General features: G+C 50.0%; 1 protein-coding gene across 5 annotated transcripts in view; it reads left to right on the top strand.

Annotated features, from left to right (window-relative positions):
- Nucleotides 1-853: 853 nt before the first annotated feature.
- KLC3 (kinesin light chain 3) overlaps nucleotides 854-21,236 on the top strand; it is a 32,049-nt gene continuing 11,666 nt past the window's right edge. The window contains exons 1-8 of one of the 5 annotated variants that reach the window (XM_081018936.1): nucleotides 854-986; nucleotides 6,560-6,940; nucleotides 9,786-10,013; nucleotides 11,969-12,047; nucleotides 16,426-16,648; nucleotides 17,644-17,731; nucleotides 20,338-20,439; nucleotides 20,971-21,144. In XM_081018936.1, coding sequence (XP_080875062.1) covers nucleotides 6,641-6,940; nucleotides 9,786-10,013; nucleotides 11,969-12,047; nucleotides 16,426-16,648; nucleotides 17,644-17,731; nucleotides 20,338-20,439; nucleotides 20,971-21,144 — 1,194 coding nt within the window. In that variant the 5' untranslated portion in view covers nucleotides 854-986; nucleotides 6,560-6,640. The other 4 variants (XM_081018935.1, XM_081018938.1, XM_081018934.1 and 1 more) reach the window with 4 other exon arrangements.

The following is a 21,236-nucleotide window of genomic DNA, read 5'->3' as shown; positions in this document are numbered from 1 at the left end:
GCCTTCTTGGTAGTGGTGCCTGCCCTGTGGAACGCCCTCCCTACAAATGTGAAGGAAATAAGCAGCTATCTTATCTTTAGAAGACATCTGAAGGCAGCCCTGTTTAGGGAAGTTTTTAATATTTAATGCTGTATTGTTTTTAACACTCAATTGGGAGCTGCCCAGAGTGGCTGGGGAAACTGAGCCAGATGGGTGGGGTGTAAATTATTATTATTATTATTATTATTATTATTAAAGTGGAATATACAGGCAATAAATAAAGCAATAAATAAATAACAAACCAGGAGTCTGGAAATCTGATTGCCACCCCAGCATAGTGAATCCAGTCCCAGGAAAGAAGCCTCCTCAAGTCAAGGCTGGGAAGATATTTTTCCTTAATTATTGCACTGGGAGCCCATTGCCCTGGTTTGATGAGCAATGGGAAGATGCGCATGTATTTTGTGTATTTTTGGTCTTTGTTGGAAGCCGCCCAGAGTGGCTGGGGGCTGGGGAAACCCAGCCAGATGGGCGGGGTACAAATAAATTATTATTATTATTATTATTATTATTATTATTATTATTTAAACAAAAGGAGTTGTTTGCACGGGCTTAGTTCTGCCTGCACCTCATCTTGCCCTCTGCTCCTTCCTCGGACACCTGCTCCGTATGCAGAACGCCCCTGGGCTCGCTCCTCCCGGGATCCGCCGCCGCCGATGGCGCATCTCACTACGACTCCCAGCGGCCCGCCAGATGTGCTGCACTACAACTCCCATCGGCCCCGGGACCTCGCCATCTCCGACCCACCCAGCCACCCCACCCACCCACCGCGAGCTGGGCGCCAGCTGCTGCCCAGGACCGGCTGGCCCCGTCCGCTTTCTGCGCAGCCCAGCGATGCCCTGCCTGCCTGCCGCGCCCCGGGCGCGCAAAAGAAGGAGAAGCAGCAGAGGCGCGCCGGGGCCGGATGGGGGAGCCCCGGGGGCCGGCGCTGCGCGAGGCGGAGCAGGCAGGTGAGCCGGCCCAGCGGGGCGGGGAGGAGCCGCCGGGGAGGCCGGGAGGGGCGAGGCCGAAGCTGCTCCGGCGGGCAGGTGCGCGGATCGGGGCGCGCAGCTGGCGACGCGCCTCCCTCGCCATCCTCGGCTCTTCTTGCAAGCGGCGCCTCGCCATCCTGCAACTCTCCTTCCCCGCAGTCTCCGGCTCGGACGCCCCCCCTCCCCACCAGAGCATGACCCGGGGTGCTCTTTTCTCCAGTGGGGCGCAGATCTAAGCTCCCCTCCCCCAAAAAACCCCAGCTCTCATTGGAGACACATCCAGGGATCTAGCAGCGTCGGTTTTCAGCTGCCCCACCCGCCTTGCGCGCCAGCCGCGGGCGCTTTTCTTCCAGGAGGGGCAGAATAAAAGGGGGCTGGATCCTACCCGCCCCAGAGCGCGCCCTTCTCCCTCCATCTGAGCCAGGTAAGGAGAAAATAAAAGACCCTCTTTCTCCCCGCCGGACTTTTGTTCTGAAGCTTGCTGCTCCTCCCACTGTTGACGGTTTGTGGGTTTTAAAAAAATATATCATTTTTTCTTGTTGTTTACGCTGAAGTACCCGAGGCGCTGCAAGGCGATTTCATGAATACAAGGGGGAAAGTAGGCTGGGAAGCGCCTCCTGATCTGGCAAGACTTGAGCGCCGCTCGTCAGAAGTCAGCGCCCTTTCGTTCCTTGCAGCTAATTCCCAGGGAATTAGTTCCTCGCAGCTAATTCCCACCTTTAGTTCTGCCATTTTAGCTTGTTTTAAACTGTTTTCTTTATAATGTTAGGGTTGTGGTTGTTGTAACCCAGCCCAGGGACCTTGTTGCAAAGGATGGGCGGGTGTGTAAATAAATTGGAATCAATAATAAAAATAAAATGTTGTTTTTGAAAGTGTGCCGAGGTGGGTCTCGAACCTCTGGCTGGAAGTCAGCAACTTCCAGGAGGCCCTCGGATGCTTCGGACTACAGTTCCCGTCTGGAGCTGGTGGGAGTTGTAGTCTGAAATGTCGGAGTGGGGGGGGGGGGTTGGGAGAGGCTGTTGTAAAGCTTGAGGTAATCATCCCTGCATTTCCATGCTATCCCCAGTCCCTGGCCGGGGCAGACATATTGCTTGCAAACTGAGCCCATCCCATTGCACAAGCAATCCAGGAGGATGCTGGGTGTGTGTGCGTGATATTTCAAAGCGAGTTGACAGGTAGGAGTGGCTCACTCAGAGTCTTGGACCATGCACAGGCGAGGCTGCGCTGCACACAATCCATGCGCCAGATCCTGGCCTTCTCTTTGCACATTGCAAGCCGGCCTGCGTGCATCCTTCTCGGTACTTGGAGCTCAGCGACCCCTGGCTCCCTGGGTGCAATGTGTGTAAAGGGACCCCTGACCGTTAGGTCTAGTCACGGGCGACTCTGGGGTTGTGACACTCATCTCGCTTTACTGGCCGAGGGAGCCGGCGTACAGCTTCCAGTTCATGTGGCCAGCATGACTAAGCCACTTCTGGCGAACCAGAGCAGCACACGGAAACGCCGTTTACCTTCCCGCCAGAGCAGTACCTATTTATCTACTGTGGTACCTCTGGTTATATACACTTCAGGTTACATACGCTTCAGGTTCCAGACTCTGCTAACCCAGAAATAGTACCTCAGGTTAAGAACTTTGCTTCAGGATGAGAACAGAAATCGCGTGGCGGCGGCACGGCAGCAGCGGGCGGCCCCATTAGCTAAAGTGGTGCTTCAGGTTAAGAACAGTTTCAGTTTAAGAACGGACCTCCGGAACGAATTAAGTGTCCTTGCACTTTTGACGTGCTTTCGAACTGCTAGGTTGGCAGGAGCAGGGACCGAGCAACAGGAGCTCACCCCGTCGCGGGGATTCGAACCGCCGACCTTCTGATCGGCAAGCCCTAGGCTCTGTGTTTTAACCCACAGCGCCACCCGCTCTGCAAAACTTCGTGAAACTGATGGACCCAGATGGGCTGGCATTCATCGTTTGTCTTATTCAGGATGGAGGGATAGGAGAGTCACTTTTTGCCCTTCTTCAGGAAAGGCCCCCTATTGGGTTGCCTAGAAAAGCTTCCGAGTCGCCCCAGGCGAGCGTGCATTCTAAACCAGGAAGGGCCTGGCTGCTTTTGGGCTTCCCAGGAAGGTGGGGTTGGGTGCTTTCCAGACACAGGATGCTGGCCTGAAAAGGCCTTTGGTCCTACCCAACAGGCCTCTGCTTCTCCTTTCCGGGTAGAACAACACCTAGAAAACTGTTGGGGTTGAATCGACGTCACAGCTGCAAGCAGATTGCCGTTGTCCTGCTGGATGCAGCAGCCTTTTCCAACCCTGGTTCCCCCAGGTGCTGTTGGACTACAACTCCCATCATCCTTGACAATTGCCATGCTGGATGGGAATGATGGGAGTTGTAGTCTAGCAACCTCTGGGGACCCAAGGATGGGAAAAGCTGGTGTAGCGGTTGGGGCAGAGTCGCAGAGCCTAGTTCCGATGGAAAGGAGAGGTGTGTCTGTGGACTGGAGCTCTCCCAAGTCTTCCAGTTAGTGTCCGGCCCAATTTAAAGTGCCAGTGCTGACCGATGAAGCCTTTCACAGCTCAGGACTTCAATACCTTAAGAACTGCCTCTCCTCATACAAATTGACTAGGGCCTTGCAATCATCATCTGAGGTCCTTCATGAGAAGTTCGGAGGGCGGCAACACAAAAGCGGGGCCTTATCAGTGGTGGCTCCCTGTCTGTGGAAGTCTCTCCCCAGAGAGGCTTGCTTGGAGCCTTCATTACGTGTCTTCAGGCGCCAGGCGAAAGCAGTCCTCTTTACCCAGGGGTCTTCAGCCGTTAAATAATCTATGGCCTGTTAAAACTGGGGTGGGGGGCTATTATGACGATTATTTTGTTACTGGGCCGCGTAAATGATGTTCTTAATGTTGCACACATTAACTCAGCCTTCCCCAACCAGGTTTGCTGGTTGCCTTGTTTCAAAAAGGGCATTATATGGTTAGAAAAGGGCAACCAAAATAGGGGCCACTCCTCTGTGAAGAACGGTTGCAACATTTTGGACTGTTTAGTTTAGAGAAAAGGCGAGTAAGGAAGCAACATGATGGAAGCTTATAAGATAAGGCACGGCATAGAGAAATTGCCTAGAGAAATGTTATCCTCCTCCCTCACGACTCGTGGGCAGCCAGGGAAGTTGACTGAAGATTCAGGATGGAGAAAACAAAGTCCTTCTTCATGCACTGCCTAGTTAGCCTATGGAACTCCCTCCCACCGGAGGCACGGATGGCCGCCAACTTGGATGGCTTTGAAAAAGAATTTGACAGATTAATGGAGGAGGATAGGGCTATTGATGCCTATTAGCTCTGCTCTCCCCAGTTGGAGGCAGCAAAACGTCTCAAAACCAGAAGGAGAGGGCTCTGTGTTCGAATCCTGATTGCAGGTTTCCCATAATGGGCGTCTGGTCGGCTACTTTGAAAGAGGATGCTGAACCAGATGGTTCCCTCTTTGGCCTGATCCAGCAACCTCCTCTTATGTTTTGTTGTAGTCGAAAACATCTGGAAGATCCCTAGGTGGGAAAGGCTGCCCTGAGTCAATGATCTGGCGTGTTTTCTCGCCTTCTTAAGCACTCACTTCGTGTTTTTTGCACGGAGGCAGAGAATTCTCTGCCAGCAAACGCGTCTCGGCTTGTTCTGGCGGGCGCGTCCGCTGGCGGGACCTGTTCTGGCGAGAGCCGAGGTGGCGAAGGGAAGCTGGCGGGGCGAAACCTTCCCAAGAGGTGAGAAGGGAGCCGGCCAAACCGTCTCCCGTGGGGGTCCGCCAAACCTCGGACTAAGCTCAGCTTGTCCGCTGCAGTTTATCTCCTGTCTGGCTGGTGAGATCACCAACCTTTTTTCGGGTGGGGTTTTTACTTTGTATTGCTAAATCCCAAACTTAGAGCAAACTTGCATCCAGTGCCAGAAAATATTGCAGGTGTTAATTTTCCTCCCCATAACATTTCTGAATTTGGGTTCTTTTAATAAAAAGCATTGGAAAAATCTGATTCCCAGCTCCCAGTTATTCCTTTAGAATTTTAGAGTTTTATTTGGTAGCGTATATTTTTTAACCGAAATCATATATTAATCATTTTTAGCTTAATTTGCTTTTTAGCATTCGATCTTATAATAACAATGAACATTTTATATTCCAATGTGCAAACTGTTTAAGGGATGATTTATGCAATATATAAATCCTGTCGAATAAAAATAAAATAAGCGATGGATTCTGGCTTAGCGGATCCAGAGCAAAAAGAGAGTAGGGCTTGGAAATGGCCCTGAAATAATGATAATTTTATTACTGGCCTTTGGCTTGGAATCAGCTTGATCCCCTCCCCCTCTTTCCTTTTTCCTTTCTTGTTCTGTGATGGAACTCCTATTTGGGGACTTCCCTGGCTTTTTTCTGGCCCACGTAGGACCAGTCCGGATAGTTGGCCTTGGTGAAGATTTGACGTTTTCATCCCCCAAAAAGTTTTTGATTTGAGTTTCTACTGAAATGAGGCTGCATTTTAACGTTGTAGTTTAATCTTGTTTTTAAGTTGTATTTTAATCAATTGTTTTTATAACTGGTGTTTGCCGCCCTGAGCCCTGTCTTGAATGGGGAGGGCAGGGTATAAATAAAATTTATTATGATTACAGTGGTACCTTGGGTTAAGAACTTAATTCGTTCCGGAGGTCCGTTCTTAACCTGAAACTGTTCTTAACCTGAAGCACCACTTTAGCTAAAGGGGTCTCCTGCTGCTGCCATGCCGCCGCCACTCGATTTCTGTTCTCGTTCTGAAGCAAAGTTCTTAATCTGAGGTACTATTTCTGGGTTAGCGGAGTCTGTAACCTGAAGTGTATATAACCTGAAGCGTATGTAACCCGAGGTACCACTATACAGTAATGCATCAAACATTAAAAGCTTCCCTGAACAGGGCTGCCTTCAGATGTCTTCTGAATGTCTGGTAGTTTTTTATCTCTTTGACATCTGGTGGGAAGGTGTTCCACAGGGCAGGTGCCACCACCGAGAAGGTCCTCTCCCTGGTTCCCTGTAACTTGGCTTCTCGCAGTGAGGGAACCACCAGAAGGCCCTCGGCGCTGGACCTCAGCGTCCGGGCTGAACGATGGGGGTGGAGATGCTCCTTCAGATATACAGTGGTACCTTGGGTTAAGAACTTAATTCGTTCCGGAGGTCTGTTCTTAACCTGAAACTGTTCTTAACCTGAAGCACCACTTTACCTAATGGGGCCTCCAGCTGCCATCACGCCGCTGGAGCACGATTTCTGTTCTCATCCTGAAGCAAAGTTCTTAACCCGAGGTACTATTTCTGGGTTAGCGGAGTCTGTAACCTGAAGCGTATGTAACCTGAAGCGCCTGTAACCCGAGGTACCACTGTATTATTATTATTATTATTATTATTATTATTATTACTATTATTACTTATACCCTGCTCACCTGGCTGGGTTTCTGAGTCTGCGCAGAGTGCCAATCAGCCCTCACTGCTGGGATCGGAGGAGAAGCTACATTCTCAAAAGCCGCAACTCGGGCCTTGACCCCAGCACCTATTTTTCTCTTTCCAGAAGCTGAGCATCGCCCAAAGGGCGGAGACACCACCTTTGGGCTCCTCTTCCCCTCTCCTTCCCGGCTGACTTGACCCCGCCATGTCGGTCCTGGTGGAGATTGGCGACAACCAATCGGAGAGGATGACGGCCGACGACATCATCGTCCACACGCGGCAGGTGATGAAAGGCCTGGAGGCCCTGCGCAGCGAGAACAAGAGCATCCATCACCGGCTGCAGGAGGCTTTGCTGAGGGACAGGCAGCTACTGGACGAGAGAGAGGAGGCCGTGGAGGCAGATGCAGAGGCCGTGGACATCCAGGCGCTGGAGTTGCTGGAGGAAAAGCACGACCTCATCTATAAGAGTCTGGAAGGGATTGAGTTGGGCATTGCGGAGGCCCAGGTATGCTGCGGTGGGCTGCAGCGAAGCCATTGGCTGGGCTGCTGTGACGTCATGGAATGTCTGCCAGAGTTCCAGCTTTGGAGGGTGGCGGCAGCAGTGGCCGGATGCTCACAATTTCTGGGAAGGAACCGAAATTTGGGAGTTGTGGGGAGAACCTGACACGAGAGGGGTTTTGTGTTTTGGGAATCTGTGGGGGCAAGGCCCTCCCCCCCCCAAAAAAAAATGGGGAAAGAGTTGCCCGAGAGGCAGGCTGGGGTGGTGATGCTGGGGATCGTGGCCACCTCACCTGCAAAAGGATACGGTAGAGTTGGGAAAGCTTTGGAAAAGGGCGACCAAAATCGCCAATCGAGGGAATGGAGCGATTGCAAAAGCTACAGTGTTTGAGGGTTTTCAGTTTGGAGAATAAACGAGGAAGGGGCCGTAGGACTTGTTGTTTAGTCGTTTAGTCGTGTCCGACTCTTTGTGACCCCATGGAGCAGAGCACGCCAGGCACTCCTGTCTTCCACTGCCTCCCGCAGTTTGGTCAAACTCATGCCGGTAGCTTTGAGAACACTGTCCCGCCATCTCGTCCTCTGTCGTCCCCTTCGCCTTGCGCCCTCCATCTTTCCCAGCATCAGGGTCTTTTCCAGGGAGTTTTCTCTTCTCATGAGGTGGCCAAAGTCTTGGAGCCTTAGCTTCAGGATCTGTCCTTCCAGTGAGCACTCAGGGCTGATTTCCTTCAGAATGGAGAGGTTGGATCTTCTTGCAGTCCATGGGACTCTCCAGAGTCTCCTCCAGCACCACAATTCAAAAGCATCAATTCTTCGGCGATCAGCCTTCTTTATGGTCCAGCTCTCACTTCCATACATCACTACTGGGAAAACCATAGCTTTAACTATACGGACCTTTGTTGGCAAGGTGATGTCTCTACTTTTTAAGATGCTGTCTAGGTTTGTCCTTGCTTTTCTCCCAAGAAGCAGGTGTCTTTTAACTTCATGACTGCTGTCACCATCTGCAGTGATCATGGAGCCCAAGAAAGTAAAATCTCTCACTGCCTCCATTTCTTCCCCTTCTATTTGCCAGGAGGTGATGGGACCAGTGGCCACGATCTCCGTTTTTTTGATATTGAGCTTCAGACCATAATTTGCGCTCTCCTCTTTCACCCTCATTAAAAGGTTCTTCAATTCCTCCTCACTTTCTGCCATCAAGGTTGTGTCATCTGCATATCTGAGGTTGTTGATATTTCTTCCGGCAATCTTAATTCCGGCTAGGGATTCATCCAGCCCAGCCGTAGGACAGACAATTGTAAAATTACGCGTGGCATGAGGAACACGGCTAGAGAAAAGTTTTTCTCTGTGTTGTAACGTAAGAGCTCGTGGACATCGGATGAAGTTGAGGTTCAGGGCTGATAAAAGCAAGGACTTCTCTCTTTTTTACGCATTTTGCTGTTTTTAAGCCCACCTTCCCATCAAACTCAAGATGGTGGTACACCTGTTGTTCCACTTCTGAAACTTAATGCGATATAATTCATTGAATTCCAACACTTAAGTTTATTTGGTATATACTAAATACAACTTTTGCACATAGTTTTGAATGAGGGTGGTTTGGTTTTCTGGAGCCCCCTTTGGCCCAGGGGTTACGGAGATGTTGCCCACAGGCAGAGATTTTCCTGCAGAAGCCTTCCCTGGTACCCGTGGCATCCACTACCCTGCCCTTCCCCGCTGCTGAAATTAGGCTCGAAAAGAGCATTAGGTTGTAGCTAATAGAAAAGGTTGCTGTAATTAGTGTGTGCAACTCTTTTGGCAACTCCTGGTGCATTGTATAACAAACAGTTTATGCTTTTGATAAAAGCAAGAACTTATTTGTGCAGCTCATAGTTAACCTACAGAACTCCCCCCCCCCACTCATAGCTGTCAAGCGTCCCTTATTTGGAGGGACAGTCCCTTATCCCAGTGCCATGTCCCGCTGCTGTCCCTTATTGATGATGTCCCTTAAATTTCCCGGGTTTCAAAGGAAGCAGCTCCTCTCCCTCCCTCCCTGCTGGCCAGGGAGGAGGGAGGCTCCAACTGTGTTGCTTGGCTGCCCGGCCCGCCCCCCCCCCCCCCTGGCCTCCTCTCACCAGCCTCGGCCCCCAGGAGCCCCTCCCCGCCGGGACTGGTGGGAGCCTTGGGCCCTTCCGCCACCATCCTCCTCGCGGCCGCCGAACTGAGTGTCTCTGCCTGGGGCCTCCCCTCTGCCCATCGCTGCCGCTCCCGTTAGTACTGCGGCTATGCCACTGAAGGACCCGGATGAGATGGGCAGCCTGGCATGGCCTATAAATTGCTGAGGTGCTTTGAGAGGAGAGTGAGGGCAACCATAGAGAAAGCAGTTCAGAGAGAGGAGGAAGAGGAGGAGGAGGCGGAGGCATGGGCAGGTGTTCCAAGGGCTACAAGGGAAGGACCGCAAGCGCTTCTCCCATAGATTTGTAGTGGTAGACTAGCATAGATGGTCTGATCTGCGGGTTTATTTCGGGTGCTATTTCCTCCCCCCTTCCTCCCGCCCCACCTGATGGAACTGAGAGCTGCAGATGGAGCACGAGAGAAAAGATACAGAACTGCAGCAGCATCTTTGTAGCTTAGACTGATTCAGCAGCCAGGCTCTCCTGATATTTTTATGGAACCTCCAGGTTCAGAGGCAGTCTATCTGGGTTCTATGGAGCATTTGGCCACTGTGAGAAAAGGATAGTGGGCTATTTGGCTTGATTCAGCCACCAGGCTCTTAAACCAGGCAGGGGGAGTTGTTGCCGTGGGGGCTGCAGAAGTTTAGAGTTTGCAAAGAGTCCACCTACAAACCCAGTTTCCTTCCTCCATCTCGCCCTGCCCCACAGATGATGGTAGCTCTGTCCTCTCACATCGGGTCGCTGGAGGCGGAGAAGCAGAAGCTGCGGGCTCAGGTCAAGCGTCTCTGCCAGGAGAATCTCTGGCTGCGGGACGAGCTGGCGCTCACCCAACTGCGCCTTCAGCACAGCGAGGAATCGGTGGCGCAGTTGGAGGAGGAAAAGAAGCACCTGGAATTCCTCAACCAGCTCAGGCAATATGACCCGAGGGATGACCAGGTACGGACAGGGGGATGTGGCAGCCGTTCGGTCCCCAAAATGAGAGGTGCAGGGACGTCCGAAGCTGCCTTCTACTGAATCTGCAATGCTGGACAGAGCTCTCTAAGCATGCGCAAAGTGCCTTGTCCTTACTCCCAGCAAATCCGAAACCTACCCAGGTTTAGAGGGTGAGCCACGGAGGCAAGCGGCCTCTCGGCAGCTGTCAGCCCCAGCACCTTTGAAAACTAACCAGATCCCCTCGCATATTCATTCCACCAGGCCTTCGTGAACAGGGAACCAGGCAGAGGGCCTTCTCGGTGGTGGCGCCCACCCTGGGGAACACCCTCCCACCTGATGTCAAAGAGTACAACAACTACCAGACTTTTAGAAGACATCTGAAGGCAGCCCTGTTTAGGGAAGCTTTTAATGTTTTATAGATTATTGTATTTTAATATTTTGTTGGAAGCCGCCCAGAGTGGCTGGGGAAACCCGGCCAGATGGGCAGGGTATAAATAAATTATTATTATTATTATTATTATTATTATTATTATTAATTGGAGCAGATCCTCAGACCCCACCCAAAAGGAGATGTTCAAAATGCTCGTCCTGCAAAGCTCCCCGAATCACATTTCCAATCTCCCTTGGTTTTCAGGAATGCAGTATTTTGAATATGCAGCTGCTGTATACCCAGGCCAGACCTCCTGGCCCTAGTAGTAGTAGTAGTAGTAGTAGTAGTAATTATTTATTTATTTATTTATTTATTTATTTATTCCCTGCCCATCTGGCTGGGTTTCCCCAGCCACACTGGGCGGCTCCCAACAGAATTAATGGATAATAATAGTTTTAAAAGATAAAACATCAGACATTAAAAACTTCCCTGAACAGGGCTGACTTCAGGTGTCTTCTAAAAGTTTGGTAGTTATTTTTCTCTTTGACATCTGGTGGGAGGGCGTTCCACAGGGCAGGTGCCACTACCGAGAAGGCCCTCTGCCTGGTTCCCTGTAATCTCACTTCTCATAGGGAGGGAACAGCCAGAAGGCCCTCAGAGCTGGACCTCAGTGTCCAGGCTGAGCGATGGGGGTGGAGACGCTCCTTCAGGTATACTGGACCGAGGCCTTTTAGGGCTTTCAAGGTCAACACCAACACTTTGAATTGTGCTCGGAAACATACTGGGAGCCAATGTAGGTCTTTCAAGACCAGTGTTATATGGTCTCGGCGGCCGCTCCCAGTCCCCAGTCTAGCTGCTGCATTCTGGATTACTTGTAGTTTCCAGGTCACCTTCAAAGGTAGCCCCACGTAGAGCACATTACAGTACTCCAAGTGGGAGATAACCAGAGCATGCACCACTCTGGCAAGACAGTCTGCGGGCAGGGAGGGTTTCATCCTGTGTACCAGATGGAGCTGGTAGACAGCCGCCCTGGACACAGAATGGACCTGCGCTTCCATGGACAGCTGTGAGTCCAGAATGACTCCCAGGCTGCGCACCTGGTCCTCAATTCAAAGTGTTGGTGCTGACCTTTAAAGCCCTAAACGGCCTTGGCCCAGTAAACCTGAAGGAGCGTCTCCACCCCCATCATTCTGCCCGGACGCCGAGGTCCAGCGCCGAGGGCCTTCTGGCGGTTCCCTCACTGTGAGAAGCAAAGCTACAGGGAACCAGGCAGAGGGCCTTCTCGGTGGTGGCGCCCGCCCTGTGGAACGCCCTCCCACCAGATGTCAAAGCGATAAACAACTACCTGACATTCAGAAGACATCTTAAGGCAGCCCTGTTTAGGGAAGTTTTTAATGTGTGACATTTTAGTGTATTTTTGGTCTCTGTGGAAGCCGACCAGAGTGGCTGGGGAAACCCAGCCAGATGGGTGGGGTACGAATAATAAATTATTATTATTATTATTATTATTATTATTATTATTATTTATTTATTTATTTATTTATTTCTAAGCCAGGAGATGCGGGTCTTGCCTTTACTCTCTTTGCAGGCAGAAAAAGACGACTCGGAGCAGAGGAAGGACAGCCTGTCTTCACTCTTCCCCAACGATGACGATGAGCAGAGGCAGGGTGTGTACATGGGCCGATGATGCGTGTTAACCTGCGCATGTCTTTTGAGGCTTAACCCCAACTTAGGATGAAACCAAGGCCCGTCCAGAGGTTCAGTGGGAGCTCATTTCTGGCATCAAGTCAACTTTCTGTTTCCAGTTGCACAAAAGCAGCACCTCAGGCCGGCATTACGCAACTGGGTGCCCTCCTTTTTGGGGGGGATGGGACTACAGTGGTACCTTGGTTCTCAAACGCTTTGGTACTCAAACAACTTGGAACCCAAACACTGCAAACCAGAAAGCAGGTGTTCTGGTTTGCAAACTTTTTCCGGAAGCCAAACATTCTCCGATTTGAGTGTTACGCTTCCAATTTGAGTGCCATACTTCCATTTTGAGTGTTACGCTGAGGTCCGTCTGCTTTTGCTATTTATTTTGCATTTTTGTTTTTGCGGCTCTTTTTGTTTTGTTTTTGCGACGGTGAGGAACCCTGTTCAGCTACCGATTGATTGATTGTGTGATTGCAGTACATTGTTTATTGCTTTCATTTTATGGATCAGTGGTCTTATTAGATCAGGCTTCCTCAAACTCGGCCTTCCAGATGTTTTGAGACTACAAATCCCATCATCCCTGACCACTGGTCCTGCTAGCTAGGGATCATGGGAGTTGTAGGCCAAAAACATCTGGAGGGGGCGAGTTTGAGGAAGCCTGTGTTAGATAGCAAAATTCATGTTAGATTGTTGCTTTAGAAGTCTGGAACAGATTAATCCATTTTGCATTACTTTCTATGGGAAAGCACACCTTGGTTTTGGAACGGACCTCTGGAACAGATTAAGTTTGAGAACCAAGGGACCACTGTACAACTTCCATGACAGCGTACAGTCATGCTGGTTGGAGCGGATGGGAGTTATAGTCCAGGGGAGGCTGCCTTGGAGAGACTTACTGTGGCCAGAATTTCAGAGGAAGGGCTCCATTGAATGCAGGCCGGGTGCGTGGAAGGTGATGGGTGCTTCACCTGTGCACCTGTTGGAGTATGGCTGAGGTTAACAAGGGAACAATGGGAGAAAGAGGATGGATGGATGCATGCAGACATTTTTATCCCACTTTGCTGAGTGAGAAACATGGAATGGAAAGGAATAAATATTTTACTAAAGTATCTTAGCATGCCTACTTCTCCAGCTGCTCAACCAGAGAATATTGAGAAGCAAAGCAGCTCGTAAGCCTGATCTTTATTGATCTGTTGCAACAGGGTGCTCCCCTCACACGCAGGAACAGAGGAGGACCCAGAACCTAGGTGTGCCCGCCCTTATATAGACATTTTAAATTGCCTGCCTTGGAGTCCAAGACCACCCCCCTACATCACAGAAGGGGTGTAGCTCAAGACCACCCCCCAGATACATCATACCTACATCACAGAAAGGGCGATCTACAGCAGAAATCTGAGTGCATTGTTTATCTCCTGTCTGGCAGGTTACCTGTTAATGCTTACTTGATTGGATACCCTGGGGAGCCTGGCCAGTCTTTTGTAACAATAAATACTTAGTTCCTGAGCCAGGTCACACGCTCACCCTATTCATACACAGACATACCCTTAAGACAGGATTTGTGAAGGAAAAGACAATGGGGAGGCTTTTCCATTTTCCTTTGACCTTACAGAGAAAACATTTGGTCAGTTTGGGAGTCAAAATGGTTTTCAGGGCTATTTTTCTTTGCTGCTTCAGACATGCGGTTTATATATTTATGTACGTGTTTGCTTGGTACATTTATGAACATTTATTATATATACATAAGACCTTAATTTTTTTTATTTCACGGCCATCACTTGCCTCCTGAAGGAGGGAGTTCCACAGTTTAATTCTGTTCTGAGTGAAAACTAGGGCTAATACGCCCAGGAACCTCACCAAAATGCTGGAGAGGGTGCACCTCCACAGGCACATACCTCCACATGTGGTGGGAGTGCCCCAAAATCCAACTATTCTGGACAACAGCCATACGAGAAATATGTAAAATAACTAAGCAAGTACAGTGGTGCCTCGCAAGACGAAATTAATCCGTTCCGCGAGTCTCTTCGTCTTGCGGTTTTTTCGTCTTGCGAAGCACGGCTATTAGCGGCTATTAACGGCTTAGCGGCTATTAACGGCTTAGCGGCTTTAAGAAAAAGGAAACAAACTCGCAAGAACTCGCAAGACGTTTCGTCTTGCGAAGCAAGCCCATAGGGAAATTCGTCTTGCGGAACGACTCAAAAAATGCAAAACCCTTTCGTCTAGCGAGTTTTTCGTCTTGCGAGGCATTCGTCTTGCGGGGCACCACTGTATTAGAAATCACCCCAGAATTGGCCCTACTAAACATCTTCCAAGACAACAATGCCCATTTACACCACAAAGAACTCATAACCCACCTACTTTCTGCAGCCAGAAACACCATAACCAGACACTGGAGAGACCTGTCAGGAGTAAGCATGGAACAATGGTACCAAGTAGTATGGGAAACAGCCTTACTAGAAAAAACTAACCTTTAACATTTATTATATACTGTATAAGGTAAAGGTAAAGGGACCCCTGACCATTAGGTCCAGTCGTGACCGACTCTGGGGTTGCGGCGCTCATGTCCCTTTATTGGCCGAGGGAGCCGGCGTACAGCTTCCAGGTCATGTGGCCAGCAGGACTAAGCCGCTTCTGGCGAACCAGAGCAGCGCACGGAAACGCCGTTTACCTTCCCGCCGGAGCGGTATCTATTTATCTACTTGCACTTTGACGTGCTTTTGAACTGCTAGGTTGGCAGGAGCAGGGACTGAGCAACGGGAGCTCACCCCGTTGCGGGGATTCGAACCGCCGACCTTCTGATCGGCAAGTCCTAGGCTCTGTGGTTTAACCCACAGCCCCACCCGTGTCCCTTATATACTGTATATAAGACCTTATTTTTTTATTTATTTCAATGCCAACTTACATGGTTTTAAGAGAAAGCGAGACAAATTCATGGAGGAGGAGAGAGCTGCCGATGGATACTAGCTGTGCCTTGTCTCCAAAGTTGGTTGCAGCAATGATTCTGAATCCTAGTTGCTGGAAACCGAAGAAGGGGAGAGTTGCTCTTGTGCTTGAATTCTGCTTTGCTGGTTTCACACAGGCACCTGGTTGGCCACTGCGAAGGCAGGATGCTGGATTAGACGGGCCCTTGGCCTGATCCAGCTCCCTCTTCTTGGGTTCGTTCTTATTTCCCTTCCCTGGTGTGGTGACCCCGCGGTCAGAGATAGAATGTCTTGGGAAAATAGAATTAAGTGATTGGTTAGTAACCTAAAACTCCCACTGGTCTTCTTTTTGGTAGCTAGGCAGGAGGGCCAGTTTTCGGCTGGGTTACATGGTTGCGTTTAACCTTCACCCCACCCAAGTGAAGGCCACATTCTAACCCAGTGGGTGGTTTCTCCTGCTTGTGGGGGTCCGTGGGGTGACCTGGGGGCAGCACTAATAGGCAAAGGGAGGGCGCTTGGAGGTGCGAGCAAGTATCCGGACTTTGAAAACCTGGCATCACAGGATCAAATCAATCAGTTTTGTTGAACTAATTAAACTCAATAGTTTTAACTGGGTTTTGAACAAACGTGCAATTAATTAATTATTCCCCATTATAATTTTATTGGGCCGTGGGTGGCGCTGTGGGTTAAACCTTGCCGATAAGAAGGTCGGCGGTTCGAATCCCCACGGCGGGGTGAGCTCCCGTTGCTCGGTCCCTGCTCCTGCCAACCTAGCAGTTCGAAAGCACGTCAGCGTGCAAGTAGATAAATAGGTACCGCTCCGGCGGGAAGGTAAACGGCGTTTCCGTGCGCTGCTCTGGTTCGCCAGAAGCGGCTTAGTCATGCTGGCCACATGACCCGGAAGCTGTACGCCGGCTCCCTCGGCCAGTAAAGCGAGATGAGCGCCGCAACCCCAGAGTCGGCCACGACTGGACCTAACGGTCAGGGGTCCCTTTACCTTTACCTTATAATTTTATTGTGACATTATCTTCCTTAGCGGGTTGTGCAAACTGCTATTCTGAATAATGCTGAGTTTCTGGAACCGAGGGGACAGTGGCTCTCAAAAGTTTGGGAAGCAATGTTCTTCTTTTTGTTAAATCATTTGTATTAATTTTCCAATAAAAAAACACCCAATTAACATATCAAATCATAATCCAATAAAAAACTAAAATAAAAAAGGTTGAATTATCTTCCAAATTGCAATTATTAATTTTTCGGGCTTCCCAGAGTCTGGACCTTGTAGCATAACTCCAAATCTCAATCCTGGCGCCCGTCGTCGTTTCCATATTTCCACATTAGAAGCCCTGTTCTAACCCCCCGACGTTTTCAGATGGGTTCTGGGTTCAGGAATCTTCTCCTGCAATGGGCCCGACTTACCTGTCTCTCTTGTCTGCGGCAGGAGGGAGCCCGAGCGCAGCCGCCTCGGCCGCTCAGCAAGGGGGCTACGAGATCCCGGCGCGGCTGCGGACCCTCCACAACCTGGTGATCCAGTACGCCTCCCAGGGGCGCTACGAAGTGGCCGTCCCCCTCTGCAAACAGGCGCTGGAAGACCTAGAGAAGAGCTCTGGACACAGCCACCCAGATGTGGCCACCATGCTGAACATCTTAGCCTTGGTTTATAGGTAAGGGGGGGTGGCAGGGGGCGTGTTGTGTGGGAAAGGGTCCCGGGCTGCTGAGAAGAGCCTTGGAAAGAGAAGACTTAGAGCTGTGATTCCTGCATTGCATGGGGTTGGGCTAGATGGCCTTTGGGTGCCCTTGCCGACTCCCCAATTCTATAAGCATCCTCTGCAGAAACCTGAGGTTGCAACTTTTAGAGATGTCCTGCCGTGTTTGGCCGAGTCCTGCTGGCCAGCTCCTTCAGCATGTGTGGCTGAGGCACCGATGCTTTTCATATGACATATATAGAATAATAATAATTTTTTATTTAAGCCCCGCCCTTCCCGGTTTAAAAACCCGGCTCAGGGCAGCTAACAGCAAATATAAAACATTGGTTAAAATGCGACTTTAAAACAGCATAAAAGACAACATAAAATGCAACATCAATATCAATAAAATTCAAAAATTCAGGGATCATTTTTTTTGGGGGGGGACCCCAGTCAGTACACATCGAATGATCACCAGGGCTAACTGGACAAGTTGGTCCTACTAAGGCCAGCAAGGAGACCAGGGAAGAATTTAAATATGGAGTCCCAGAAAGGGTTTCTTCGTAGAAGAAGAAGGGGGAAAGGGAATAGAGAATCAGGCTAATTCAAATTGAAGGCCATCTCTCTATCTCTTTGTGTGTCTGTCTATCTATCTATCTATCTATCTATCTATCTATAATAAAATTTTCTATTTTACAATTTAAAGTCCTCATTTATACATCCTTAAGTTATCAACGACTTCCCTTCTTCTCTTTCCATGGTTCACGTTACATATAATAAATCCCTGCATAGTTTACAAAAACTATACCGTTCAGTACTCCATTATTGCATCCATCAAAACTTATTTATACTGTTGAATTTATCTCAACGCTGCCGGCATTCTCAGCTGTACGCTGTTATTTCTCATATATTCAGTAAACATTTTCCAATCGTCTTTTTTTTTTTTTTTTTTGTACCGACTTCTTCCACCGCAGGGACCAGAACAAGTACAAGGAGGCCACAGAGCTGCTAAACGATGCCCTTGATATCCGGGAGCAAACTCTGGGTGTGGAACACCCTGCCGTGAGTGTCCATCTGGGGCTCGGTGGAGGGTGATGCTGCTTGGGTCCTGTTAAGGCTTCTCTTCCTTGTGTCTTCTCCTCTGGGAGTATTTGGATGGGTGCGGGCAGAGATCATTTGTGCTGGTCCCGTGGATTAATGGAGAAGCGAGGTCCAAGTCCAGTCTGAGGTCATAGAATCATAGAATCATAGAATCATAGAGTTGGAAGAGACCACAAGGGCCATCGAGTCCAACCCCCTGCCAAGCAGGAAACACCATCAGAGCACTCCTGACATATGGTTGTCAAGCCTCTGCTTAAAGACCTCCAAAGAAGGAGACTCCACCACACTCCTTGGCAGCAAATTCCACTGTCAAACAGCTCTTACTGTCAGGTCGAAGGAGCAATATGGAGGCAGTCCGTAAAAGCTGAAGCTGGGTGCAGGGCAGGGAGTCAGGTGAGGTCAGGAACGCAGGACAGGGTTCAGGCAGGAACAGGCTACCTACAATGTTGCTCCCGCAACTTGGGACTGGGGCTGGCTGGCTTTTATCTGCCCCGAGGCACAGGGCGGCCCCGGTCCACAGGTGACTCGCCTCTCCTGGCCTGGAGGCGAGCACTCCCCCTGTGAGAACTTAGTTCCCTCCGCCTCTCTGCCCTGAGCCTCTGCAGCTCAGGAGAGGCTGGAGGGTTACCGGACCCAGAGGCAACCTCAGCTTCCTCTGACGGGGCTGAGAGTGGAGCACCTGCAGGCAATGGGTCCTCCATCACCTCAGGGGCCAGAGCAGACGCAGTTGGTGCCTGCACCTGAGGATCCAGCACAGGTGAGGACCCTTCAGGCTCAGGCCCCAGCCCCGGCTCAGCTGGTTCTGGAGGCGGGGACTCCTGTGCAGGCTGCGATTCCTCAGGTTCAGCATCCGAGTCCAAATCCCAGGCCATCACACCATTTTTCTTGGGAGGGGCAGGTCACTCTCTTAGGAAAAATACAACTCTTCTGGACGCCCTTGGAAGTTTTGAAGAGTCGTTTGTGCTCCCAAAGATTTGTTGTCGTTTAGTCGTGTCCACCTCTTCGTGACCCCATGGACCAGAGCACGCCAGGCACTCCTGTCTTCCACTGCCTCCCGCAGTTTGGTCAAACTCATGCTGGTAGCTTCGAGAACACTGTCCAACCATCTCGTCCTCTGTCGTCCCCTTCTCCTTGTGCCCTCCATCTTCCCCAACATCAGGGTCTTTTCCAGGGAGTCTTCTCTTCTCCTGAGGTGGCCAAAGTCTTGGAGCCTCAGCTTCAGGATCTGTCCTTCCAGTGAGCACTCAGGGCTGATTTCCTTCCAAATGGAGAGGTTTGATCTTCTTGCAGTCCATGGGACTCTCAAGAGTCTCCTCCAGCACCAGAATTCAAAAGCATCAACTCTTTGGTGATCAGCCTTCTTTATGGTCCAGGCTCCCAAAGATGTGGTGTTTAAAAGGTGCTAGGCCTTCGAGGGGGGGCAGTGAGGAGAGCTTGGCCGATGCCCCTCCCCAAATGGTGCAGTTAGTGCCAGATGCTGCAGCGCAATTGCTGACAGCATTGAGGAATCGTCTGCATGGAAGTCCTGCGCTCAGAGGTCTGCTCAGAGGATGCTGATTTGGTACCTGCCCAAGTTCAGGGTGTTGCTAATAGTACAGTGGTACCTCAGGTTACAAGGGACGCGGGTGGCGCTGTGGGTTAAATCACAGAGCCTAGCGCTTGCCGATCGGAAGGTCGGCGGTTCGAATCCCCGCGACGGGGTGAGCTCCCGTTGCTCGGTTCCTGCTCCTGCCAACCTAGCAGTTCAAAAGCATGTCAAAGTGCACGTACATAAATAGGTACCACTCTGGCAGGAAGGTAAACGGTGTTTCCGTGCGCTGCTCTGGTTCGCCAGAAGCGGCTTAGTCCTGCTGGCCACATGACCCGGAAGCTGTACGCCGGCTCCCTTGGCCAATAAAGCGAGATGAGCGCTGCAACCCCAGAGTTGGTCACGACTGGACCTAATGGTCAGGGGTCCCTTTACCTTTACCTTTACCTCAGGTTGCATATGCTTAGGTTACAGACTCCGCTAACCCAGAAATAGTGCCTCAGGTTAAGAACTTTGCTTCAGGATGAGAACAGAAATTGCACAGCCGTAGCGGGAGGCCCCATTAGCTAAAGTGGTACCTCAGGTTAAGAACAGTTTCAGGTTAATAATGAACCTCCGGAATGAATTAAGTTCTTAACCCGAGGTACCCCTGTACTGTTATTTTTATTTTGATTCTGCATTTTGCGGTTTTATATTTTGATTTTATTCTGTGAACCACCCTGATACCTCCTGTATATACCGTGGTACCAGAAAAACAAATAATAACAATAAGATTCTGTGTATAAAATAACAAAATGAGATACAGTACAATGCGAATAATCAGAAGTTTATTTTATTTTATTTAATCCATCCTTTATCTTTTATTTTCTTCTTTTTTTCTCTCTTTTTTCTTTTCTTCTTTTTCTACGTAAAGTATGTCCATGTAGCTTGTAGAAAATGTAACATGGTGTATTGTTGTGTAAATTGTGTTGAATGCTTAATAAAGGTTTAAAAAAAATAAAAAAAGAAATAAACAGACCTTTCCTCCTGTTTCTGACAGGTGGCTGCGACTCTTAATAACCTGGCCGTGCTCTATGGCAAGAGGGGGAAATACACGGAAGCCGAGCCGCTGTGCAAGAGAGCCTTAGAGATCAGAGAGAAGGTACAGGCTTTACCGGAGGCCCCAAGAAAAACCGTATTCAACCTGTCTTAAGGACTAGAAACTTAACTTCGCTTTTAAAAAAAACCAGACAGACAGACAAGGTTCCAATTACGCTGATCTCAGCACTCAGACTCTGACCAGACCCAGAATTGTGGCATACACAATACTTTCAAATTCACATTTTAACAGTAGGATGGTCTGACAATAAGGCTGGCGGAATCAACCTCTTTCTGGTCTCTGCAACTAAAGCGGTGTGTGCGCTGCATCAGTCCGCATGTTTAAAAAGAAAACTCGCATTTCTTTTCTCCCAAAACTTCGAGAATGAATGCATTTATATCTCAACCCCCCCCCCCGGAGGAGCTCTAGATAGTATATGCCTGGTTCTTCCCCCCCCCTTCATTTAATCCCCATCACAACAGCCCTGCAAGGCATGCCAGGCTGAGAGAGGCAGTGACACCCAGTGGGAGGATCTGAACCCTGGTCTCTCCCAGGTCCTAATGCTAGAATCTCTCACCCACTCTTGTTCTTTAGGTGTTGGGCACCGATCACCCAGACGTGGCCAAGCAGCTGAATAACCTGGCGCTCCTGTGCCAGAACCAAGGGAAGTTTGAGGAGGTGGAGCAGTACTACCAGAGGGCTCTCTGCATCTACCAGACCCGGCTGGGGCCCGACGACCCAAACGTGGCCAAGACCAAGAACAACCTGGTAAACGATGGGGAGACGTTTTGTGTGTGTGTCGGCCAGAGGACGTTTACTTTTCAGGACATCAGAAGAGCCTGGCCGCTAGAGGTCCATCT

This window comes from Podarcis pityusensis (assembly GCF_964106645.2).
Source record: "Podarcis pityusensis genome assembly, chromosome: 8".
NCBI lineage: Eukaryota > Metazoa > Chordata > Lepidosauria > Squamata > Lacertidae > Podarcis > Podarcis pityusensis.
This window is presented reverse-complemented; position numbering and strand designations above follow the sequence as displayed.